Genomic DNA, 24815 nt, shown 5'->3' with positions numbered 1-24815 from the left:
TTCCTAGGCCTAAGGGTTCTTTAGTTATTGATCGGAAACCGTTTTTGCTTACAAGGTCAATGTGACCTTGACCTTTGACCCCTTGACCCCAAAATCAATAGGGGTCATCTGCTGATCATGACCAATCACCATACCAAGTTTAAAGTTCCTAGGCTTAAGGGTTCTTTAGTTATTGATCGGAAACCGTTTTTGCTTACAAGGTCAATGTGACCTTGACCTTTGACCCCTTGACCCCAAAATCAATAGGGGTCATCTACTGATCATGACCAATTACCAAACCAAGTTTGAAGTTCCTAGGCCTAAGGGTTCTTTAGTTATCACTCGGAAACCATTTGGTCTACGGACCGACGGACCAACGGACCGACGGACCGACAAGTGAAAAGCAATATACCCCCTCTTCTTCGAAGTGGGGGCATAATAATCTTTTTCTTTAAACTGAAGATAATTAAAAACGTCAACATTTTATCAATTAAAAGAAATAACAGCTTTGGATGCAAGAATCTTTATGGTTACATTACAATTAATTCAAATTGGCACACTAAAAGTTATTCAGAGCTATATCTTAATACATTTTAAGATAAAGATTTCTCATCCTCCATTATGAAGTTGTTTTTAATTAAAGCATAAATATATTTCATAAGTCCTCACTTCATAGTTTTCAACATTTCCGTTCAATGTAAATTCAGGACCAAAATGGGTTAGTTACTTCATACATAAAATGCCAACATATATGTATGCTCAAAGATGCTGGGGAGTTTTTTTATCTAAAAACTTAAAATCTTTGTGAAACAATTCAGAAATTATTCTTTGTACAATTAATAAAATTTGAAATATCAAACACTAGCATATACATGTATATTATAGAAGCATTGAATCTTTAATGGTTCATTTGCAAGCACCTGCATCATGGAACCTCTAATGCACCATTGATCAGTGATGACCAACTCCCATCAACTATTCCTTATATCAAAATCAATCTACTCCTAATATCAGATTTTTTCAATTACCCAAAAGACATTTGGGTTTGTCATTTTATACCAAAATAAAAGTTGTACTAGACCTGCACATTCCTTTGACATATCCATATGTCATATTTGAGTTGATAGTGTACATTAAAAAACTGTTGGGGGAGATAATGAACAGAGTCTGAAATATTTTTTTTCAAAGCTAAAGGGGTAAAACTCTTTCAAAAATCATCTAACCATAAACAAATTCGAACTTGACCATCGATACATTTATATCCATTTTTTTTACAAAATACATATAAAGAAAAATCAATGACCCCTGGGGCAGGGACAATTTTGACCCCAAGGCTTTTAGCAGTGTTTATTCTAGGGGGTGGGTGGGGGGATTCACTTATATTTTTATGATTCCCCCCACCCCCTATTTTTTCAAAGGCAAGGCAAAAATTCTACATAGAGAAAGAGAGAATTATCAACAAATGTAATAAATTCTCACTGTTTGATAACATATCCCCCATTTTTTTATTTCCTAGACAGACACTTTTTTATTTGAACAAACTTGGTAGACACACACTACAAAATGTTTCATACTAAATTGCTAAGCTCTAGCTCTGTGGCTTTTTCAAGAGAAAATTTTTAATATTTAAAGAGCTTCAAACCAGGACCATTCCTGCTTAATTTCAAAATATTGGCCTATTGATATAGAAGATGTTCTTTTCAGAAAAAGGTTGCTGCCATTCATGACTCAGGCAGAGTGCTCAGGTGAGCTAAAGTAAAAGAGAGATACATACCTTTTATTCAAGACATCTGATCTGTCATCTGAAAGCAATAAATGATATTATAAAACCATAAAAATCTTTTGTTTTTATAAAAGAGTAAAATGTTGATTGGTTGTTTGTCAGACTGACACTGTTTAAGTCACATAGCAGCTTTTCTGATGGTTTGTTTGACAATTTGTGCATTATTTCAGGCACAAGCTGGCACTGCTGCTTTAAAAGCTAGCTAGATAGCCTCCATACATGTAAAAAGAGCATTCAGTGATCAGTGTCGCCTGATGATAGCCAATTAAGCATTTGTATTGAGAACTTATTAGACAATTTATTTCAAATTTGTCCAGGCTACTTTATACCCAGTTACTGTGTCCAGACAAGTTTTGTGACCGGTAGCCAGACAAACAGAGAGATGGAAAAGTGATCCCTTTATGTTGTGGCTTCTTTGTAGCATGCCACAGCTAAATTACATGTGGGTTAAAGCAGTAGTCCTGATAAATTTTCAAAATAACTAATGGACCATTTCTCTAACTAGATCAACTCCGCAAGTTGGATATAGTGCCTTGTGAACAGTATAGCTGTCACTTAGGCATTTTCTTCATTATTATAGGTTATTTATAAACATCACTCTCACAATGTACATGTACCTTGAACTTTAGTGACATTTGAATTGATTGTAACAATGTTCCAATCAAGGATTTATGTAGCTTACATAGCTTTTATTGTGTAGGAGAATTGGCCCAGAAAAAATAAAATATAATAATTAACAAAGGGCAATAACTCTAAAATTTTGAAGTACATAGTACAGGTTCGTATGCTCGCTCTTCCTCTCAATGAGAACTATCATCCTATGAAGTTTCAAGTTGATAGCTTTTATAGTTTAGGTGAAATGGCTGGGACAAAGATAAAGTATTATAATTAACAAAGGGCAATAACTTTAAAATCATGAAGTGCAGAGTACAGGTTTTTGTGCACTGCACTTCATCTCAATGAGATCTATCATCTTATGAAGTTTCATGTCCATAGCTTTTATAGTTTAGTAATCGTTTATTAAAATTAATAAGATACGAGATTACAAAAGCTCAGTGAAGGCCCATTTACTAGAACAGTTAGGAAAACATAAATAAATTCACTAGTACTTGTATAACTAGATATTGATCTTCATTTTTTTTCGTTTTCTTGTTAGTAGAGTAAAAGAAAATATTAAAGTTTAATATTTTATCCAGTTTCCAAAGTTTTATCAAGTTTTATCAAGTTTTTTGTTTTTATATTGTATATTCTAGGAGGTACATATCCAATGACCCCATTGGAAATAAGCCTTCGGGCTTTCATGGGCAATCTGAGATTATTGCACACTACTTTATACTTCCACTTACTTCATCACATTATTATTAATTGGTAAATTGATATCTAGTCATAGGAAAGAAAGATAAATTTGGTATTGTCTCAAATGTATTTTTATAGATTTTATTCTTTATTATTCTTTTTTTACTATTTAATGAGACTCCTGTGTTATTTATGTTTGACAAACTTCCGAAATATTTTAGTACAATTGTGTTATAACTTTTACATAGAATGCATGTATTATTATTATATGTGTGTTAAAATCTGCCTGCCTGCCTGCCTGCCTGCCTGTCTGTCTGTCTGTCTGTCTGTCTATCTATCTAGGAGAAATGGCCCAGACAAGAATGATTTATGAAAAGAAACAAAGGGAAATAACTAAAAAATAGGAAGTGCAGAGTGCCGGTTCTTTGGCTGCTTCTTGGCACTGCATTTCTTATTAATGAGATGTAGCATCCTATAAAGTTTCAAGTCCACAGTTGATATACTTTAGGAGAAATGGCCCGGACAAAAAGAAAATATGCCAAGAAATGTCAAACGACACACATGTCCCCCTTTCTAGACCTTGACTCACATTATTGGTAATTTTGTTAAAGAAACTTGCCATGAATGGGTACAATGAAGTATTAAATTATGGAAAAAAGAAAAATAATGAAGACTTTGCGATAAATAATTGTCAAGATAATGACCTTGACCTTTGACCTAGTGACCACAAAATCAATAGGGGTCACTTACTTGTAATGACCAATCAATATTAGAAAAATGAAGACTTTGTGATGAATAGTTTTCAAGATAATAAGCGGAAGGTATTCTGACATTTAAGGCCCCTGTGATCTAGTGCCCCCAAAAGCGTTATGGATCATCTGTTGGTTATGACCAATCACTATGTGAAATATGAAGACTTTGTGATAATTATCTTTCAAGATAATGAGCTGAATTCTTCTACCATTCAAAGACCCTGTGACCTTGACCTTTGACCTAATGACCCAAAAATCAATAGGGGTCATCTACTTGTTATGACTAACCAATATGTGAAATATGGAGACTTTGTGATAAATAGTAACCAAGATAATAAGCGGAAATCATATTAACATTCAAGGCCTCTGTGACCTTGACTTTTTGCCTAGTGACCCTAAAATCAACTAGAACTGCCACTGTCATGGCGTAAATACCCCTGCATACCACTTTGTCAGAATCAACAGTGACCATTGAGAGCTCAAAGACAACCTCCCTGCAAAATCTGAGGTTACTAAGCCAGTACATTGCTAAGTTATGTATTCTACATGCGTCAAATGTGAAAATGTCAAAATCAATACACTGCGGACAGGCATTCTTAAGCATTTGAGCAGACAAGCTTATTATAGTAAAATCCTTGGGACATTGACCTTTGACACAGTCACCTAAAAATCAAAAGAGGCATACTACTAGTCATAAACAACCTCAATACCAAATATGAAGACTGTTGACCAAAGCCTTCTTAAGCAATTGAGCGGACAAGCTTTTTTAGTCAAGGCCCCTGTGACCTTGACCTTTGACCCAGTGACTTCAAAATCAATAGGGGTCACCTAATGGTCATGATAAACCTCCATGCCAAATATGACGACTGTGGGTTATAGGATTCTTGAGTTATTGGGCGGACAAGCTTTTTGAAATCAAGGCCCCTGTGACCTTGACCTTTGACCCAGTGACCTCAAAATCAATAGGGGTCATCTACTAATCATGACTAACCTCCATGCCAAATATGAAGACTGTGGGTCAAAAGATTCTTAAGTTATTTGGCGGACAAGCTTTTTGAAGTCAAGGCCCCTGTGACCTTGACCTTTCACCTGGTGACCTCAAAATCAATAGGGGTCTCCAACTAATCATGACTAACATCCATGCCAAATATGAAGACAGTCACTGTGGGTCAAAAGATTCTTAAGTAATTGGGCGGACAATTTTCGAAGTAAACACCTTAAGAAATAAAGAACTTATGGTGAAAAAGCTGAAAAAATTTTAATCAGAAATCTTGAAATTCAGGCTATTTGTTGCCAAAGCAACCAGAATGTTCAACATAGGAAGAAAAGAAAAAGATGTGCATAATCTCCAGACTGCCATCTACCCATATTTCAAGTTTCATAAAAATATTTTCAGTACTTTTTGACTTATCACTGGATCCAGTTTATGTGTTAAATTTGCCATATTTTCAGACTATTTGTTGTCATAGCAACCAGAATATTCAACATAATAAGAAAAGAAAAAGATGTGCATAATCTCCAGACTGCCATCTACCCATATTTAAAGTTTCATAAAAATATTTTCAGTACTTTTTGAGTTATCACTGGATCTAGCTTATGAGTTAAATTTGCCATATTTTCAGACTATTTGTTGCCATAGCAACCAGAATTTTCTACATAGGAATAAAAGAAAAAGACGTGCATAATCTCCATACTGCCATCTATCCATATATCAAGTTTCATAAAAATATTTACAGTACTTTTTGCGTTATCGCGGGATCTAGTTTTGTGGACGGACGGACTGACAGACAGACGGACTGATAGACAGACAGACGGACGGACAGACAGACGGACGGACAGACGGATGGAGGGTAAACCTAAAGTCCCCTCCGGTTAAACCGGTAGGGGACTAATAAGATATTTTATTTTTTTACTATATGTATACATAGTGAAAACCAATGACGGGCAGGGCCACTTTTGATCCCAGGGCTATAATTTGAACGATCTTGGTACAGGTCTACCAGACAATGCCTTATGCAAAATATCTATGTTCCATGCCTTGTGGGTCTTTACAAGTAGATTTATTAAATTTTTTCGTATAATTCCTTTTGGTTGCCATGGCAACCAGATTTCTGCATTAAATAACATTCTTTGAAAAAATTTGGAAGCCCTTCACCCAAGGATCAATCCTGCCAAGTTTGGTTGAAATTAGACAAGTGTTTTTTCACAAGAAGATTTTCACTATAGAATCTATATCACACACGCACGCACAAAGCACAAATGCACACACACCACACCCACAAAGGTGAATTGCTGTATGCTACCCCAACACACCAACACACCAACACACATGCACGCACACATTCAAGCACAAACACACACAGGGGTAAATCGCTGTATGCCACTGCATCGCAGATGCTGTGGTGGCATAAAAATACACAAAAGCAGGACTAAAATTTTCCCCATTGCTGAATAGACAAATGCATATCAAATAGACGCCGAGTCTACTAAACAACAAAGTTATGACAATTTAAGCAATTTTAAATAATTTGACCTTAATCTGACATACATAAAGAAGTTAAAGTTTTAAACAAGATTGCATTTGAGAAAAATGCTATGCCACCGCATGGTTCAAATTTCATAGCTGTACATCAAAGGACAAGAAAGTAGGTCACATCATCAAAATCTAGGTCACCTGATATCAAAGTTTAATTTTACAACTAAAACTGTGCACATGGTCAAAATGTCATTGCTGCACATCAAAGGACAAGAAAGTAGGTCACTGTCCCCTTGGGCAAGGCATAATTTTGACAAAAGGGTTTAATTCAAAACAATTTTGATACAGGTCCACCAAACAACATTTCAAGTCAAATATCTAAGCTATAGCTTTCTCCCATTCAGAAAACATTTGTTTTATTTTCTGTTTTTACTATGTGTACATAATGAGAATCACTGCCCCGGGCAGGGCCAATTTTGACACCAGGGGAAAATTTTGAACAACTTTGGTAGAGGACCTATAAATGATATCATATATCAAACATCAAAGCTCTATGCCTTGAACCTTCAGACAAATATATTTTTTATTTTTTCACTATATGTACATAATGAAAATCAATGACCCCCGGGGCGGAACCAATTTTGACCCCAGGGCTATAATTTGAATAATCTTGCCAGAGGTTCACTACACAATGTTTCATGCAAAATATCTTAACTCTAGCCTTTGTAAATTTAGAGAAGATGATTTTTTAAGTTTGTACTATATACATATAAGGAAACCTATGGCCACCAGGGGGCGGGGCTAATTTTGACACAAGAGGCAAAATTTGAATAACTTTTGTAGAGTACCTTCAGATGATACAATTTAACAAATATTAAAGCTCTAAGCCTTGTACCTTCAGACAATAAGATTTATTTATTTTTTACTATATGTATATATTGAAATCAATGACCCCAAGGGCGGTGGCAATTTTGACCCCAGGGCTATAATTTGAACAATCTTGCTAGAGGTTTACTACACAATGTTTCATGCAAAATATCTAACCTCTAGCATTTGTCAATTGCTAGAAGAATTTTTTTTGAAGTTTTTACTATAAGTTTTTACTATATACATATAAGGAAAACCAATGACCCCCGGGGCGGGGCCGATTTTGACCCCAGGGCTATAATTTGAACAATCTGGGTAGAGGTCTACCAGAAAATGCCTTATGCAAAATATCTAAGCTCTAGGTCTTTTGGGTCTTTACAAGAAGGTGTTTTAAGTTTTTACTATATGTACATATAGTGAATATCAATGACCCCGGGGCGGGGCCGATTTTGACCCAAGGGCTATAATTTGAACAATCTTGGTAAGGGTCTACCAGAAGATCCCTTATGCAAAATATCTAAGCTCTAGGCCTTTTGGGTTTTTACAAGAAGGTATTTTAAGTTTTTACTATATGTACATAGTGAAAATCAATGACCCTCTGGGCGGGGCCAATTTTGACCCCAGGGCTATAATTTGAACAATCTTGTTAGAGGTCTACCAGACAATGCCTTATGCAAAATATCTAAGCTCTAGGCCTTTTGGGTCTTTACAAGAAGATTTTTTAAATTTATTCTTATAATTCCTTTTGGTTGCCATGGCAACCAGATTTCTGCATGGAATAAAATTCTTTGAACAACTTTGGAAGCCCTTCACCCAAGAAAAAATCCTGCCAAGTTTGGTTGAAATTGGACTAGTGGTTTTTCACAAGAAGATTTTTTAAAATCACTATATAATCTATATAACACACACACAAACACACACACTAACACACGCACACACACACAGGTGAATCGCTATATGCCACCGCATCGCAGATGCTGCGGTGGCATAAAAACACATTTATAATTACCTTTGCTTTTTGATCTTTTCTTCCAAACAAACACCAAAACAATAGCTAGTATTATCACACAGCCAGCAGCTGCAACACCTCCTGCAATTGCAGCAACTGTACCAGGTGGATTTGGCTTGACTTTTTTTTCTGAAAAACACAATCTTTTCTTGAAAAAATGTTTTCTTACAAACTGTGAAACTGCATTAACAAAGGCGGGGCAATATATGCCTGTTTGTAAATTTCGTTTAAGTAATCAAAACTTATCTTTAAACTAAGCCCCTTCATTACACTTGTTTCGGAGATGTTTTTGTATTAATTTTACTAAGTGATATTAAGTGACTCCCAGGGCAGGGACATTTGTAACAATAAGAGCATGGTTAAATCATATAACTTTTGTTGATACCTATATTGCTAAAGGTCTATGGTTGCTATGTAAAGTCACTGGCTTCTTTGTAAGTTATTGGTTGCTATGTATGTCACTGGTTGCTATGGAAGTCAAAAGTCGCTATGGAAAGTTTTTACAATCTTTATATAAACAAATCTATGTTCTCCAGAGGCGGGCTAATTTTGACTTCAGGGCTATAATCTGAATAATTTTTGTTGAGGTCCACAGAAATTTGTTTCAAGTGAAATATCTAAGATATAGCCCTTGCATTTGAAAAAGATTTTTAAAGAATTTACAAAATAAGCCTTGACCCCATGGGGCCAAGCCATTTTTTTCAATTAGAGCTAGAATTTGAACAAATTTGGAACAGGTCTACAAGATAATGTTTCATGTAAACAAGAGGGCAATAATGGCAATATATCGCTCATCTCATCTGATTATGAAGGCCCAATCCCAATTTCCAAGATATTTGGACTGGAACAGTATCCTCTAGAGTGATAACAAGGTTTTTCCATATTTGGGAGCTGTGTGACCTAGTTTATGACCCCAGGTTATCCATATTGATTATTCCAACTTGACCTTGAAATCATTATAACAACCTTTCTGATTATTTTAAAGGATTTTTGGACTGGAACAGTAGCCCCTACAGTGTTAAGGTTTTTCTATATTCAGAATGTGTGACCTAGTTTTTTACACCAGGTGACCCATATTTGAACTTTACCTAGAAATCCCCAAATCAACCTTTCTGGTCAATTACCAGGATATCTGGATCAAAACAGACTTCCAGACTGTTAACAAGGTTTTTCCATATTTGGGCAGTGTGACCTTGTTTTTGACCTCATATGACCCATATTCAAAACTGACCTAGGAATCATCAAATCAACCTTTCTGACCAATTTTGCAGGATATTTGGATCAAAATAGTAACCACAAGAGTGACAACGAGGTTTTTCCATATTCCAGCTGTGTTACCTTGTTTTTGACTACATGTGACCCATATTCAAACTTGACCTTGAGATCATCAGACCAATTTCAAAGATATTTGGACTGGAACAGTAGTACCTAGAGTTAACAAGGTTTTACCTTATTGGGGCTGTGTGAGCTACTTTTTGACCCCAAGTGACCCATATTCGAACATGACATAGAAATCATCAAAACAACCTTTTTGACCATTTCCACGATATCTGGATCAAAAAAGTAGCCACTAGGATGTCAATAATATTGTTTTATTTTTAGCTCCTGTGACATAGTTTTTCATCGAAGATGGCTCATGAACAAACTCATCCAAGCAGTTACTTAGACAAGAAGTGCTGCAATGCGACAAAAACCAGGTTTTTAAACCACCGACAGGAATTAAGAACGAAACATGGCAGTGAAAAATAAATGATGCTGTTTTTTGTACCAACACAGAAAATTGATTTCACTAATTCAAAATAAAAATATACCAGATACCTGAGTATCAATGCCAGGCTGTATTTTCATGTAAGCTACACAATGCCAAGTTAAGTATCAAAGGTCAAAGTGTACTGAACCTTTACCTAGCTCCTATTTATCTAAGTAGCAAACCCAAGCTGCATCTAACTAGACATTTGCGGCTTATAATGAGGAACGGGGATTGAGGATCGAGGACAAGTTATAAAAAGGGATAATCTCAAAATAATCTAACATTTTATAATAAACACTATTTCTAAGTAACGGATAACAACAGCATTATCAACGATAATTTGTGTTTGTATAATGTGATATTGTCTTTGTCCTGAATAATATTATTGTTGTGGCTCTACTTTAGGCGAAATGTCCCATCAATAGACCTGACCGCAATATGTACTCACATTTGTTTAATGAGTAAAACGTTTCAAATATAAACATGGAATTAAAGCCCGGATCCCATCTTTAACTGACGATACACTTATACCTTTTTTCAAATTATGTTCTGAACGATAGTGTTCAGTGCCTTATGGGATGTTTTATTTAAAGAATAATGTAAGTTGTTTCGGTGTCTCTTAGCGTAACTCGAAGAACTTGCATCTATGTGTGCATTTGAAATACATTTCTGCCACTTCAGTGAGAATCATAGTGTGATAATACGCAAGCAAAAATCCTACCGAAATAAATGAACCAGATATTAAGTAAGCATGATTAAGAGAAACAATAAAACTACATAAGTATTTACAACATAAATCAGTTACCCTAAATCTGCACCAAATTCTTAATATATTTTGACATAGTATATAAAAATAGCTTTCAAACCATGGGTAAATTGCAATAAAATTTATCAGAGTCTTTTTTAATTTACTGACGCATTATGCAGAGGTATTTTTAATATTCCATACATAATTTATATCCTCCATAAGGCTTTTAGTAGACATTCTTCTTCGACTGAAAAAGGTTATTAGTTCAAGCCACTCAATTATCCCAAAGGACCATAAAAGTAAAGCAACACTGAAGTGAAGTACAGGGCACCTTTTTACGGCTGCCACACGGCACTTGACACCTGATGCTTTGATATATAAATATCACATTAAACTCCGATTCAGTAACTCACTCCATTTCAATTTCACTATATACAAATTATTGCCAGCCCTTTAGGCCGTACAACGTCTTGAAAGACGTCTTTTATGTTAAGGATTTAGTGCCAAAAAAAACCAGTTAGGTGCAGTCCCTATGGTAAAACGGGCATCTAAACCAAGGGCAAGCTAAAGCGGCTCACATGCAGCAGTCATTGCTAGGGCAAGCTCCAAAAACCCAACAGCTGTATAAATGAGGGTCAACACGGACAGCTTACCAGCAGCTTCGCTCCCGCCTAGTCCCGAGACAACTCGAACACGGACCAGTCCCACGTGAACTGCACAACCGGGGCCGTAGTCAAGACGTAAAGATATCGGTTCTCAAGATGCCAAACGTTTTGACATCATCAAAGGACGAAACTGTTGATGCACATCATCACACTAGACAAAACAACCGTCAACGTAAACAATCATTGGCTGAACTTATGAGAAAAGTTTCGAATTTATTTAGGGAACTAGGCATCAGTTCGTCTTGCAATTACTAAAATGAAAATTAAGGAAAGAACCCCAGTAACATATCCTGGCCTTATTTCAAGTGTTTATAATATGTGTTGAGATGAACCCTCTATATAAACGTAACTGTTCCTCGATAATAATATTCCCAACATTATGTCGCAAACGTCCAGTATAAGCTGCCCACACACCAAATTAAGTGTCAATAGGTCAAAGCAAACTAGTTATAACGTGGAAACTGAATTTCTTTTTTTTAAGGAACAGTGATCTTGACCTTGTTCACAGACACGTGGGTAGCAATCCCAAGTTGCCACTTTATATAAGCTACCCATATACTAAATTTGGAGTCAATAGGTCTAAGCAAACTCAAGTTATTATGTGGATACCTAATTTCTATTTCTAGCAATAGTTGACGCCCTCCCAGCCAAGTAATGTCTTGATATAAGCTACCCACATACTAAGTTTTGTGTCAATAGGTCAAAGCAAACTGAAGTTATTGAGTGGGAACTTAATTTAAAATTTAAGCAAGAGTGACCTTGACCTTGATGCAAACATTTTATGTAGCAATCCCAAGCTGCCTATTCGATTTAAATCTACCCATACACCTTGTTTGGTGTCAATAGGCCTTAGCAATCACAAGTTATTGAGGGGAAACTGAATTTCTATTTTCTAGCAACAGTGACCTTGATCACAGACACCTGGGTTGCAATCCTATGCTGCCTTTTGATATTAACTACCCATACACCTTGTTTGGTGTCGATAGGCCTTAGCAAACTGAAGTTATTGAGCAGAAACTGAATTTTTATTTTTAGTAACAGTGACCTTCACCTTGATCACAGACACATGGCTAGCAATCCCAAGCTGCCTTTGATATTAACTACCCATACACCAAGTTTGGTGCCATAAGGCCTAAACAAACTAAAGTTATTTAGCAGAAACTGAATTTCTATTTTTAGTAACAGTGACCTTCACCTTGATCACAGACACCACAGTTAAGCAACCCCAAGCTGCCTCTTGATATAAGCTATACACAAAGTTTGGTGTCAATAGGCCTAAGCGAACTAAAGTTATTAAGAAGCAAGAAACTGAATTTCTATTTATATCAGTAATATCTAGTTTAATGTGCATAAAGAATACACAAAACCCCTAGCTTATATTGTCTTTAGGGCATAAATTGAACTATCTTTGTAGAGGCTCACAGTAATTCATACCAAATATCTAACCTCAAGCTTTTGAAGCTGCAAGGATAAATGTCTGATTTTTTTACTATAATTATGTTTGTAATGAAAATCTATGCCATAATTTGAACAAACTTGGAAGTTGTCAACATCACAGATACTGCATTGGCATAAAGAATAGGTAGAGGTCTACTAGATAATGTTTCGTGCCAAAACCTAGGATCACTTTTTTTCAGCTATTTATTCATCACAACAGCAGGTGTCAAGTGCTATGTGGCAGCTATAAAAAGTTGCCACATATTTCTCTTTAGTGTTGTTTTATTTTTCTGGTCCTTCAGGATCACACAGTCCAGCACTTTTAAGTGTTGAGAATTGTGAACCTCTCAAGCCGGTGCTAGGGGGCATGAGGGATGTTAAATATTTTTATTACCCCTCATGTACAGACTCAAAACCGAGTCTGCAGTTTTCATGTAATTTTGCTGTTTTTAATGCTTTGAGGGATCACGTTTTTCCAGATATGTAAGCCTTTATAGTTTTAGAAGAGACATTTTTTTTAATTTAATTAAAATTTAAAAAAGAAAATCAATGACCCCCTCGGGCTTGATCATTTTTGACCTCAGGGCTGTTACTTGAACAAACTTGGTAGACACCTATTAGAAGATGTTTCACCCTTTATAGCTAAGCTCTTGCTCTTTGGAATTTTGAGTAGGAGATTTTTCAAGTTTTTTCTTTCAGCAAGAACTTAGCATGAAATGGAATCATTTGAACGCATTTTAAACAGCTTCACGCCAGGAGCATTCCTGCTCAGTTCAAAAATATGAAAAATTACAAAGAGCAATAACTAAACAAGAGGGCCATGATGGCCTGAGGTCGCTCTCTGTATATAGGCCCCCAACACCCACCCCCCAACGTTGCAGGGCCAATTTAACCAAGGTGTTTTATTTGCACAAACTTGGTAGACACCCATAAGAAGATGTTTCATGCTAAACATCTAAGCTCTAGCTCATTGGGCTTTTTAAAAGAAGATTTTTTTTTAAGTTTTTACTATACACATATAGTTAAAACAATGAACACCCTGGGGCGGGCCAGGGCTTTTATTTGAACAAAACTTTGTAGACACTTACTAGAAGATGTTTAATGCTTAATATCTAAACTCTAGCTATTTGGGTTTTTTTCAAAGAAGATTTTAAGTTTTGCTTATACACATATAAAGAAAATCAATGACCCCAGGCGGGGGCAATTTTGACCCCAGGTCTTTTATTTGAACAAACTTTGTAGACACTCACTAAATGATGTTTCATGCTTAATATCTTAACTCTAGCTATTTGGGTTTTTACAAAGAAGATTTTTAAGTTTTTGCTATAAACATATAAGGAAAATCAATGACCCCCCAGGGCGGTGCCAATTTTGACCCCAGAGCTTTCATTTGAACAAACTTGGTAGACACCTATTAGAACATGTTTGATGCTCAATATCTTAGCCATAGCTCTTTGAGTTTTTAAAAGAAGATTTTTTAAGTTTTTACTATATGCATATAGGGAAAATCAATGACCCCCCGGGGCGGGGCCAATTTTGACCCCAGGGCTTTTATTTGAACAAACTTGGTAGACACTTATTAGAACATGTTTCATGCTAAATATCTTAGCTCTTACTCTTTTGGTTCTTTAAAAGAAGATTTTGTAAATTTTTACTATATGCATATAGGGAAAATCAATGACCCCCTGGGGCGGGGCCAATTTTGACCCCAGGGCTTTTATTTGAACAAACTTGGTAGACACCTAATAGAACATGTTTGATGCTCAATATCTTAGCCATAGCTCTTTCAGTTCTTTAAAAGAAGATTTTTTAAGTTTTTACTATATGCATATAGGGAAAATCAATGACCCCCCCGGGGCCGGGCCAATTTTGACCCCAGGGCTTTTATTTGAACAAACTTGGTAGACACCCATTAGAACATGTTTCATGCTAAATATCTTAGCTCTAGCTCTTTGGGTTCTTTAAAAGAAGATTTTTTAAGTTTTTACTATATGCATATAGGGAAAATCAATGACCCCCGGGGCGGGGCCAATTTTGACCCCAGGGCTTTTATTTGAACAAACTTGGTAGACACTCACTAGAAGATGTTTCATGCCAAATATCTAAGCTCTAGCTCTTATGGTTTTTTAAAAGAAGATATTTAAAGTTTTTTCCTTCGGTTGCCATGGCAACCAGAGTTCTGCATGGAATTAAATTCTTTGAACAATTTTTAAAGGTGACCACCAAAGGAACATTCCTGTGAAGTTTGGATGAAATTGGCTTAGTGGTTTATGAGGAGATGTCATTTAAAGTAAAAGTTTACGGACGGACGACGGACGGAGGGACGGACGACGGACGGACGCCAGACGAAAAGCGATCACAAAAGCTCACCCTGTCACTTTGTGACAGGTGAGCTAAAAATTATAAAGGATAGAGTTATCATTCTTGCGCACAGCATTGCTCCTCAATAAGATAAATCCACCTTTATAGTTTCATGTTGACATCTCAAAAAATATGATAAACAAGATCGACAAGGAAAGGCGGCGTTCAATGAACGCAGCCCCCATCCAACCCAGCAACAAGTGCCAGCGGCAAGGAGCCCAGGAGGACCCCATAGAAAATAGGACAGGGCACAAGGCAGAGCACGGGCAGGCAAACCACTTCACAAGAATAAATAATTAGTAACTGATAAGGAACTGAAAAAGAAAACAAATAAATGATTTAATATAAGGCCCATAAAGTCAAAAGGCACAGGGGAAGGGGACATGAAACACGGAGAAGGGGGGGGGGGGGGCAAATAAAACAAGGCAGAGTTACAATTCTTGTGCATTGTACACCTACTCAGTGAGCTCTATCTACTAACAGGAAAGTTTCATGTTGAATAACTTTTAATTGCTTTTAAGAGTTATGTATAAACTTTTAGAGTTAATGTCCCGGACAAACTTCAAGAGTGTAAAATAAACAAAGGGGAAAATTCAAAAATAAGGCAAATGGCAGAGTTACGGTTCTTGTGCACTGCCATGACACCTTACTCAATGAGATCTATCTAACCTACAAAAGTTTCATGTATGATACATCTTATACTTTTTAGAGTTATGTCCCGACAAAGTTCAAAATCTAAAAAATAAACAAAGGGGAATAATCAAAAAATTAGGCAAGGGCAGAGTTACGGTTCTTGTGGCTCTGAACACCTACTCAATGAGATCTATCTACCTAAGAAGTTTTGAATGTGATACTCTTGTTTGTTTCAAATTTGTCCCGGACAAGAAAAGGGGACGAACAGACGGATCGGAAAGACGAACGGCCGGAAACCGACGGAACAAGGCCCGGCGACTATATTCTCCCCCGAAATTGCTTCGGGAGCATAATAAAACAAGTAGGGGCAATGAAGGCCCCTGAGTTGCTCACACGAAAACAACTGCTTTCAGTGTTGGAATATCAATATTTCCCTAATATTAAATTTTAAAGCAATAGAAATGTTTAACAAAAATTTGAAAAGAATTGCCATGACCGGGGCATTTAGTTTAGCTTAAACGGGGATTATAAATTAATAATGAAGCAAACTTGAAATGTGAAAGAAGGACGGGCCCATGATGGCCCAAAGTCGCTCGACTGTATATAGGCCCCCCGGAGGGCCAGTTAAAAAACCCCCAGGGCTTTTTATTTGAACAAACCTTGGTTGACACCCATGTTAGAAGATGTTTCATGCTAAACACCTAAAGGGTTCTGCTCGTTGGCTTTTTTAAAACAATTTTTTCAAAAGTTTTTTCTTTACACATATCGTTAAAACAAATGACAACACCTGGGGCAAGTGGTCCAGTTTTCGAATCCGCAGGGCTTTTATTTGGGAACAATGTTTGTAGACACTTATTTAGATCAATGTTTCATTGCTTAATATCTGAAGCTCTAGCTCTTCGGTTTTTTTAAAAGGGAAGATTTTTAAATTTGTATAGCAATATAAGGGGAAAAATCAAATGTTCCCCTGGGACGGGGCCCAATTTTTTGACCCCAGCGCTTTTATTTGAACAAACTCTTTGTAGACACTGCACTAGAAGATGCATATTGTATTATATATATATCACCATTATATACATATATAATATATATATAGTATAAATATCATATTATTATATATATAATATATATACTTATAATTATGATAATATATATATAGCTTATTATTATGTAGGTAATATGCGTAATTAGTATAATTTATATATGTATATTATATTATATGTAAATATATCTAAAAATATATACATCTAACATATATCGAGCTAAATGAGTGACCCCCTGGGGCGGGGCCAATTTTTTGGACCCCCAGGGCTCTTATTTGAACGAACTTGGCCGGTAGACATCCATTCGAAAACATGTTTCATGCTAAATATCTTAGCTTAGCTTCTTTGCATTCTTTAAAAAAAAATTTTTTAAGTTTTTTTACTATGATAATGGGGATAAAAAATGACCCCCTGGGGGGGGGCCAATTTTGCCCCCGGGGTTTTTAATTTGAACAAAATTTTGAACACCCTTTAAAAAGATTTTTAAAGCAAATATCTTAGCTCTACCCTCTTTCGTTCTTTAAAAAAAGGGTTTTTTTAATTTTTTTACTAATACTATAGGGAAAATCAATGGACCCCCAGGGCGGGCCGATTTTTTCTAGGACACAGAATTGTGAACAACTTTGGGTTTTGGACCTTATTGATACCATAGAACCAAATATCGAAGCTTACCATTAAACCTTTCAGACCAGAAGATTTTTTCAAAGTTTAAACACCTATAGTATAGTAATGAAAATCAATGACCCCGAGCGGCGGGGCCAATTTTGACCCGAGGGCCATTTTTTAAACAATTTGGGTAAAAGGTCTAAACCACGACAATGTCACAAATGCCCAAATATCTTACCTGTAGCCTTTGCATAATTCAGAGAAGAAGATTTTTTTATGTTTAACTATAGTACATATTAGAGAAAGCCTATACCCGCAGGGAAGGGGCCATTTTAATTCTAGGAACAAATTTGTACAACTTTGGTATTGGACCTGCAGATGATACATAGACCAAGATATCAGGAAGCTCTAGGCATTGAACTCTCAGACAGAAGATTAAGTTTTCCTATATGTATGTTATGAAAATCAATGAACCCCCCGGGGGCGCGGGCAATTTTGACCTAGGGCCATTATTGAAAGCAATTGATAGAGCTCCTACTACACAATGTTCAATGCCAAATATCTAATCTGTAACCTTGCAAATCAGAGAAGAGATTTTTTAGAGTTTTACTATTTTAAGTTCAAAGCCCTTAAAATTTCTTTTCATTTTTTTTTTTTCAATGTTAACACAAACCATTTTCATACAATGTTCAAGGCACTGAAATTATTTCAGTCTTAACCTTTTAAAAAATAGCATATTGCATATTTGTAGCCAAAATAATGGCTAAAAAGTATGAGTGCTGAAACTGAAAGTTCAAAACTTTTCCAACATTCAGGAAAGATAAGTTTGTCTAAAATCATTGAACCACGCCCAAATTTAAACTTAAACTGCTTATTCTAAAGATGTATCTATATTATCTTCAAAGTGAAAGGGACATAACTCTGCCAAAAAATCATCAAACCATGACCAAATTCAAACTTGACCTGCCCATTCCTTTGACATATCCATATGTCAAATTTAAGTTGAATATGTAACACTGTTGGTAGATAATGAACAGAAACTGTAAATTTCATATTATTTTCAAAGTGAAAGGGGCATTACTCTGCCAAAAATCATTGAACCATGACCAAATTCGAACTTGGCCTGGGCATTCCAAAAACATATCCATCTGTCAAATTTGAGTTGAATATGTTGTACCATTGGGGAGATAATAAACGGAAACTGAAATTTCATATTATTTTCAAAGTAAAAGGGGCATAACTCTGCCAAAAATCATCGAACCATGACCAAATTCGAACTTGACCTGTATTTTCTCATGACATATCCATATGTCAAATTTGAGTTGAATGTGTGCAACCGTTCTTAAGATAATGAACGGAAACTGATGATGACGGAATGACAGAATGACGGAAGGACGGAAGGATGGAAGGACGGAATGACGGAACAGGGTAACACTATATGCCCCGGCCATTACATGGCGGGGGCATAAAAAACCTATGACCCCCGGAGCGGGGCCAATTTTAACACTAGGGACAAAATTTGAACAACTTTGGTAGAGGACCCATAGATGATATCATATACCAAAAATCATAGCTCTGGCCATTGTATTCAGACAAAAAGATTTTTTAATTTTGTGTTTTTTGAAATCCTTTTCTGGCCCTAAGACCTACATATGCAACAGACCGGAACCATTTGAATAACTTTGAAAGGGGACCACCCAAGGATCATTTCTGTAAAGTTTGGTTGATGTGCAGTCATTGGTTTCAGAGGAGATGTTGTTTATGTTAAAAGTTGACGCCGCACGACGACGGACGACGGACACAGGGCCATCACAATAGCTCACCCTGAGCATTGCTCAGGTGAGCTAAAAACTATCTAAGAATGCTACAAAGTTTGGTGATCATCTATCAATTATTTCAGTAGGAAATGATGTCCGAAGATTTGTTCTATTTCTAGCTTTAATGGCCCCTAAAAGGGGCTAATCGAATTAATATAAGCAAACTTGATAAAAGAGTACCCAAAAAATGCTACAGACAAAGTTTGGTGATCATCCATCAATTGGTTTTAAAGTAGAAGATGTTTGAAGGTTTTTCTATTTTTAGCTTGAGTGGCCCCGAAAAGGGGCCAATCGAATTTATGTGAGCAAACTTGATAAAAGATTACCAAAAAATGCTACAAACAAAGTTTGGTGATCATCCATCAATTAGTTCTGTAGGAGAAAATGTTTAAAATTATTTCTATTTTTAATTTAAGCGGCCCCTAAAAGGGGCTTATCAAATTAATAAGAGCAAACTTGATAAAAGACTACCCAAAAATGCTACAGACAAAGTTTGGTGATCATCCATCCATTAGTTCTGTAGAAATAGACATTTAAAGGTATTTCTATTTTTAGCTTAAGCAGCCTCTAAAAGGGGCTAATCAAATTCATATGAGCAAACTTGATAAAAGAGTACCTAAGAATGCTACAGACAAAGTTTGGTGATCATCCATCAGTTAGTTCTGTAAAAAGATATCTAAATGTTTTTTCTATTTTTAGCTATAGAGGCCCCTGAAAGGGGCCAATCAAATTCATATGAGCAAACTTGATAAAACACTACCCGAGAATGCTACATACAAAGTTTGGTGATCATATATCAATTAGTTCTGTAGAAATAGACATTTAAAGGTATTCCTATTTTAAGCTTAAGCTGCCCCTTAAAGGGGCCAATCAAATTCATATGAGCAAAATTGATAAACGACTACCCAAGAATGCTACAGACAAAGTTTGGTGATCATCCATCAATTAGTTCTGTAGAAATAAACATTTAAAGGTATTTCTATTTTTAGCTTTTGCTGCCCATAAAAGGGGCCAATCAAATTAATATGAGCAAACTTGATAAAAGACTACCCAAACATGCTACAGACAAAGTTTGGTGATCATCCATCCATTAGTTCTCTAGAAATAGACATTTAACGGTATTTCTATTTTTAGCTTTAGTGGGCCCTAAAAGGGGCGAATCAAATTAATATGAGCAAACTTGATAAAACACTACCCGAGAATGCTACAGACAAAGTTTGGTGATCAGCCATAAATTAGTTCTGTAGAAATAGACATTTAAAGGTATTTCTATTTTAACTTAAGCAGCCCCTATAAGGGGCCAATCAAATTCATATGAGCAAACTTTATAAAAGATTGCCCAACAATGTTACAAACAAAGTTTGGTGATCATCCATCAGTTAGTTCTGTAGAAGAAGATGTTTAAAGGTTTTTCTATTTTTAGCCCTAGTGACCCCTAAAAGGGGCCAATCAAAATAATATGAGCAAATTTGATAAAAGATTACTTAAGAATGCTACAGATAAAGTTTGGTGATCATCCATCAATTAGTTCTGTAGAAATAGACATTTAAAGGTATTTCTATTTTTAGCTTAAGCGGCCCCTAAAAGGGGCCAATCAAATTCATATGACCAAACTTGATAAAAGACTTCCCAAGAATACTACAGACAAAGTTTGGTGATCATCAATCCATTAGTTCTGTAGAAGAAGATGTTTAAAGGTTTTTCTATTTTTAGCCCTAGTGACCCCTAAAAGGGGCCAATCAAATTAATATGAGCAAACTTGATAAAAGACTACATAAGAATGCTACAGACAAAGTTTGGTGATCATCCATCAATTAGTTCTGTAGAAGATGTTTAAAGGTTTTTTCTATTTTTAGCTCTGCTGACCCCTAAAAGGGGCCAATTGGAATGACATGAGCAAATCCAAGTGTGACTGTCACAAGGATGCTACAGACCAAATTTGAAGTAAATCTGCCTTGTAGTTTCAAAGAAGAAGACGATTGTGGACGCATGACGACGGACGCCGGAGCATCCCCCTATGATACTAATAGCTCACCCTCAGCCTTCGGCTATGGTGAGCAAATAAAGGCTTTTTGACTTATGCTCCACTCAGGTGAAAAATTAAGTATGAAAATAACAAAGAGCAATAACTCAAAAATTTTGAAGAGAAGAGTTATCATTCTTGTGCACTGCACATCTCCTGAGTGTGATCTATCCACCTTTGAAGTTTCATGTTGATATCTCAAAGGCCTTTTGAATTATGCTCTTGACAAAATTAAGTTTGAAAAATAACCAAGGGCAATAACTGAACAAGAGGGCCATAATGGCCCTGAAGTCGCTCACCTGTATATAATCTCTCCCGAACCGGGGCCAGTTTAAACCCAAGGGCTTTTATTTGAACAAACTTGGTAGACACCCAATAGAAGATGTTTCATGCTAAACATCTAAGGTCTAGCTCGTTGGGTTTTTTAAAAGAAGATTACATATATATTTAAAACAATGACACCCCTGAGGCAGGGCCAGTTTTGACCCCATTGCTTTTATTTGAACAATCTTTGTAGCCACTTACTAGAAGATGTTTCATGCTTAATATCTTAACTCTAGCTATTCAGGTTTTTTCGAAGAAGATTTGTATATATATATAAAGTATATTAAGTTTATATTAAGTTTTTGCTATACACATATAAGGAAAATCAATGTCCCCCAGGGCGGGACCAATTTTGACACCAGGGCTCTTATTTGAACAAACTTGGTAGACTTCCATTAGAACATATTTCATCTTAAATATCATAGCTCTAGCTCTTTTGGTTCTATAAAAGAAGATTTTTACTATATATATATATCTATATATATATATATATATCTGAAAAATCAATGACCCCCTGGGGCGGGGCCAATTTTGACCCCAGGGCTTTTATTTGAACAAACGTGGTAGACACTTACTAGAAGATGTTTCATGCCAAATATCTAAGCTCTAGATCTTTGGGTTATTTAGAAGAAGATAATTAAAGTTTTTTCTTTTTGTTGCCATGGCAACCAGAGTTCTACATGGAATTAAATTCTTTGAACAATTTTCAAAGGTGACCACCAAAGGAACATTCCTGTGAAGTTTGGATGAAATTGCCTAAGTCGTTTCAGGTTTCACAAAGTGACAGGTGAGCTAAAAATTATGCAGGGTTAGCATTCTTGTGCACTGCACTCCTCCTCCAACTATGAAGTTTCATGTTGATATCTCAATGACAAAAATATGGACGGAAGGATGGATGGACGAACAGACGGATTGAGACTATTACTTAAATTCTTTAAACAATTTTTGAAGTTGACTACCAAAGGTACATTCCTGTGAAGATTGGATGACATTGGCTAAGGGGTTTATGAGGAGATGTTATTTAAAGTAAAAGTTTTAAGGACGGAAGACAGATGGCGAACAAAAAGTGATCACAAAAGCTCACCATGTCACTTTTTGACAGGTGAGCTAAAAATAATAAACATCAAGACCTGTTATTATAAACTGGACAGTTAGGGCATCTGTTTCATTTATCCAGCCAATACCATTTCCAGTGCGTACTCTAGCATCATATATATTAGGTTGCAATCCGCTTATGTTAAAAGTAAAGGTAAGTTTCTCGGCCTGAAGAAATGCTGTATCAGTTTCATTAAATTTAAGTCTCTCCACCCAGTTGTTTTTTCCAACTTCAGTTGTTTCTATAACAAATGTTTGGAGAAGTCCTCCGTTGAAATCACCGACTAAAAGAAATGTTGGTATTCCATCTTTAAGGCCGGTGAAATTGAAATATTTAGGAATTGACGGTTTACCTGAAATGAAGTTAAAGAATATTGTTAAAACATGGCCTTATAGCATCTTTAAATTGAGTGTCACAATATAGCTTCATTTTAAATAGCTTTCTGTCTGTTTATCAACAAAAGCACCAGTATGGACAAATGCTTATCACCATCACAGCCTTAAGTTTAAGAACTGGTTTTAGCCTCCCAATTTTGAGTCAGGAAATATCAATTTCTACCATATGGAACACAGCTTAACGGCACAATATGCCTTACAAACAAATATATTTTTCTTCTTTAGAAAGGGCGAACATGAATTTTATATTATTTAAACAAGAGCGATCAGTGATCACATGTGTCGCCTCATGATGGCCAATTTCATGTTGGGACAAGTTTTGTGACAGTCAGACAGACAGACAGACGGACAGTGCACATCTAGACTTGGTACTGATCATTCCTGTAAAGTTTGGATAAAATTGCATTAGTTGTTTATGAGGAGTAGTCCAGACAAGCTTTTGTGTATCTGGCAACACACAGAAAAGACACCTTTTTATCAAAGGGCCATAACTCGGCCAAAAATCATAACCGGAAAACCCGTGCAATATGCGCAAAGACTTGAGCTACAGATCAATCCTGTAAAGTTTCATTGAAATTGCATTGGTGGTATAAGAGAAGTAGTCTGGACAAACTTTAAAAATAATAATTATTAAAGGGCCATAACTCTAACAAAAATCATTGAACCGGAAAATTCTGACAATATGCACAACTAGACTTGGTACTGATCATTCCTGTAAAGTTTGGATGAAATTGCACAAGTAGTTTATGAGGAGTAGTCCGGACAAGCTTTTGTCTATCTGGCAACACACAGAAAAAAACACCTTTTTATCAAAGGGCCATAACTCGGCCAAAAATCATTCAACCGGAAAATCCGTGCAATATGCGCAAGGATTTGAGCTACAGATCAATCCTGTTAAGTTTCATTGAAATTGCATTGGTGGTATAAGAGAAGTAGTCCGGACAAACTTTAAAAATAAAAATTATTAAAGGGCCATAACTCTGGCAAAAATCACTGAACCGGAAAATGCTGACAATATGCACAACTAGACTTGGTACTGATCATTCCTGTAAAGTTTGGATGAAATTGCACCCGTAGTTTATGAGGATTAGTCATGACAAGTTTTGTGACGGACGGACAGACAGACGAACAGAGGGACAGACAGACGATGGAGAAGTGATCCCCATATGTCGCCACTACTCCGTAGAGGCGACACAAAAATGGTTTTAGAGAAATATTTGATTCTTGTTACCTGAAAAATTAGCAATAAATGTTAAATAATTTGTAATAAAAGTAGCATTTTGACTTCCATATAAAACTAATTCATTAAAGTAGCAAAATGTAAACAAAGGAGTAGTTTGACTGCCATATAAAACTAAGTCACTATAACTGTGCTTTTTGTCAATTAGCAACAGATGATTAAGATCTTAATGGTTATTGACGAATGATTAACTTTTTATATACTAAAAAGTAAACCAAAACTAGAACTATCACTTAATGTGATTGATACTTCCGCAAGACTGCTTCAGAAATCAGGAAGTTACTAGTAACAGAATACCTTGCAAAAGAACTGAAATAGAGTTATGGTTGTGCGCAAGTGGTTGTGGGCAATTCAAGATAGTTGTGGCTCTTGTATGTTGCATTTCCTTTCAATGTGGTTGACCATTGATGAAGTTTTATTGAATTACTCTGTAATAAGTCCAAAATAAGTTACACTTGCCTTCTTGAGCACTGCACTTCCTCTCATTTCACTTGACCATTGAATGAAATTGTATT

General features: G+C 36.0%; 1 protein-coding gene across 1 annotated transcript in view; it reads right to left on the bottom strand.

Annotated features, from left to right (window-relative positions):
* Nucleotides 1-1753: 1753 nt before the first annotated feature.
* The window catches only part of LOC132716437 (hemicentin-2-like), a gene marked incomplete at its 3' end in the record, with an annotated part of 63686 nt that continues 40624 nt past the window's right edge, over nucleotides 1754-24815 (bottom strand). Inside the window, 3 exon segments of the mRNA XM_060699708.1 lie at nucleotides 1754-1781; nucleotides 8163-8291; nucleotides 22700-23017. Of these exon segments, the coding sequence (XP_060555691.1) occupies nucleotides 1754-1781; nucleotides 8163-8291; nucleotides 22700-23017 (475 nt within the window).

This window comes from Ruditapes philippinarum, unplaced genomic scaffold (assembly GCF_026571515.1).
Source record: "Ruditapes philippinarum isolate M1 unplaced genomic scaffold, ASM2657151v2 ctg437_1_1_1_1, whole genome shotgun sequence".
Taxonomy (NCBI): domain Eukaryota; kingdom Metazoa; phylum Mollusca; class Bivalvia; order Venerida; family Veneridae; genus Ruditapes; species Ruditapes philippinarum.
The sequence above is the reverse complement of the archived record's forward strand: the minus strand, read 5'-3'. Positions and strand labels throughout refer to the sequence as shown.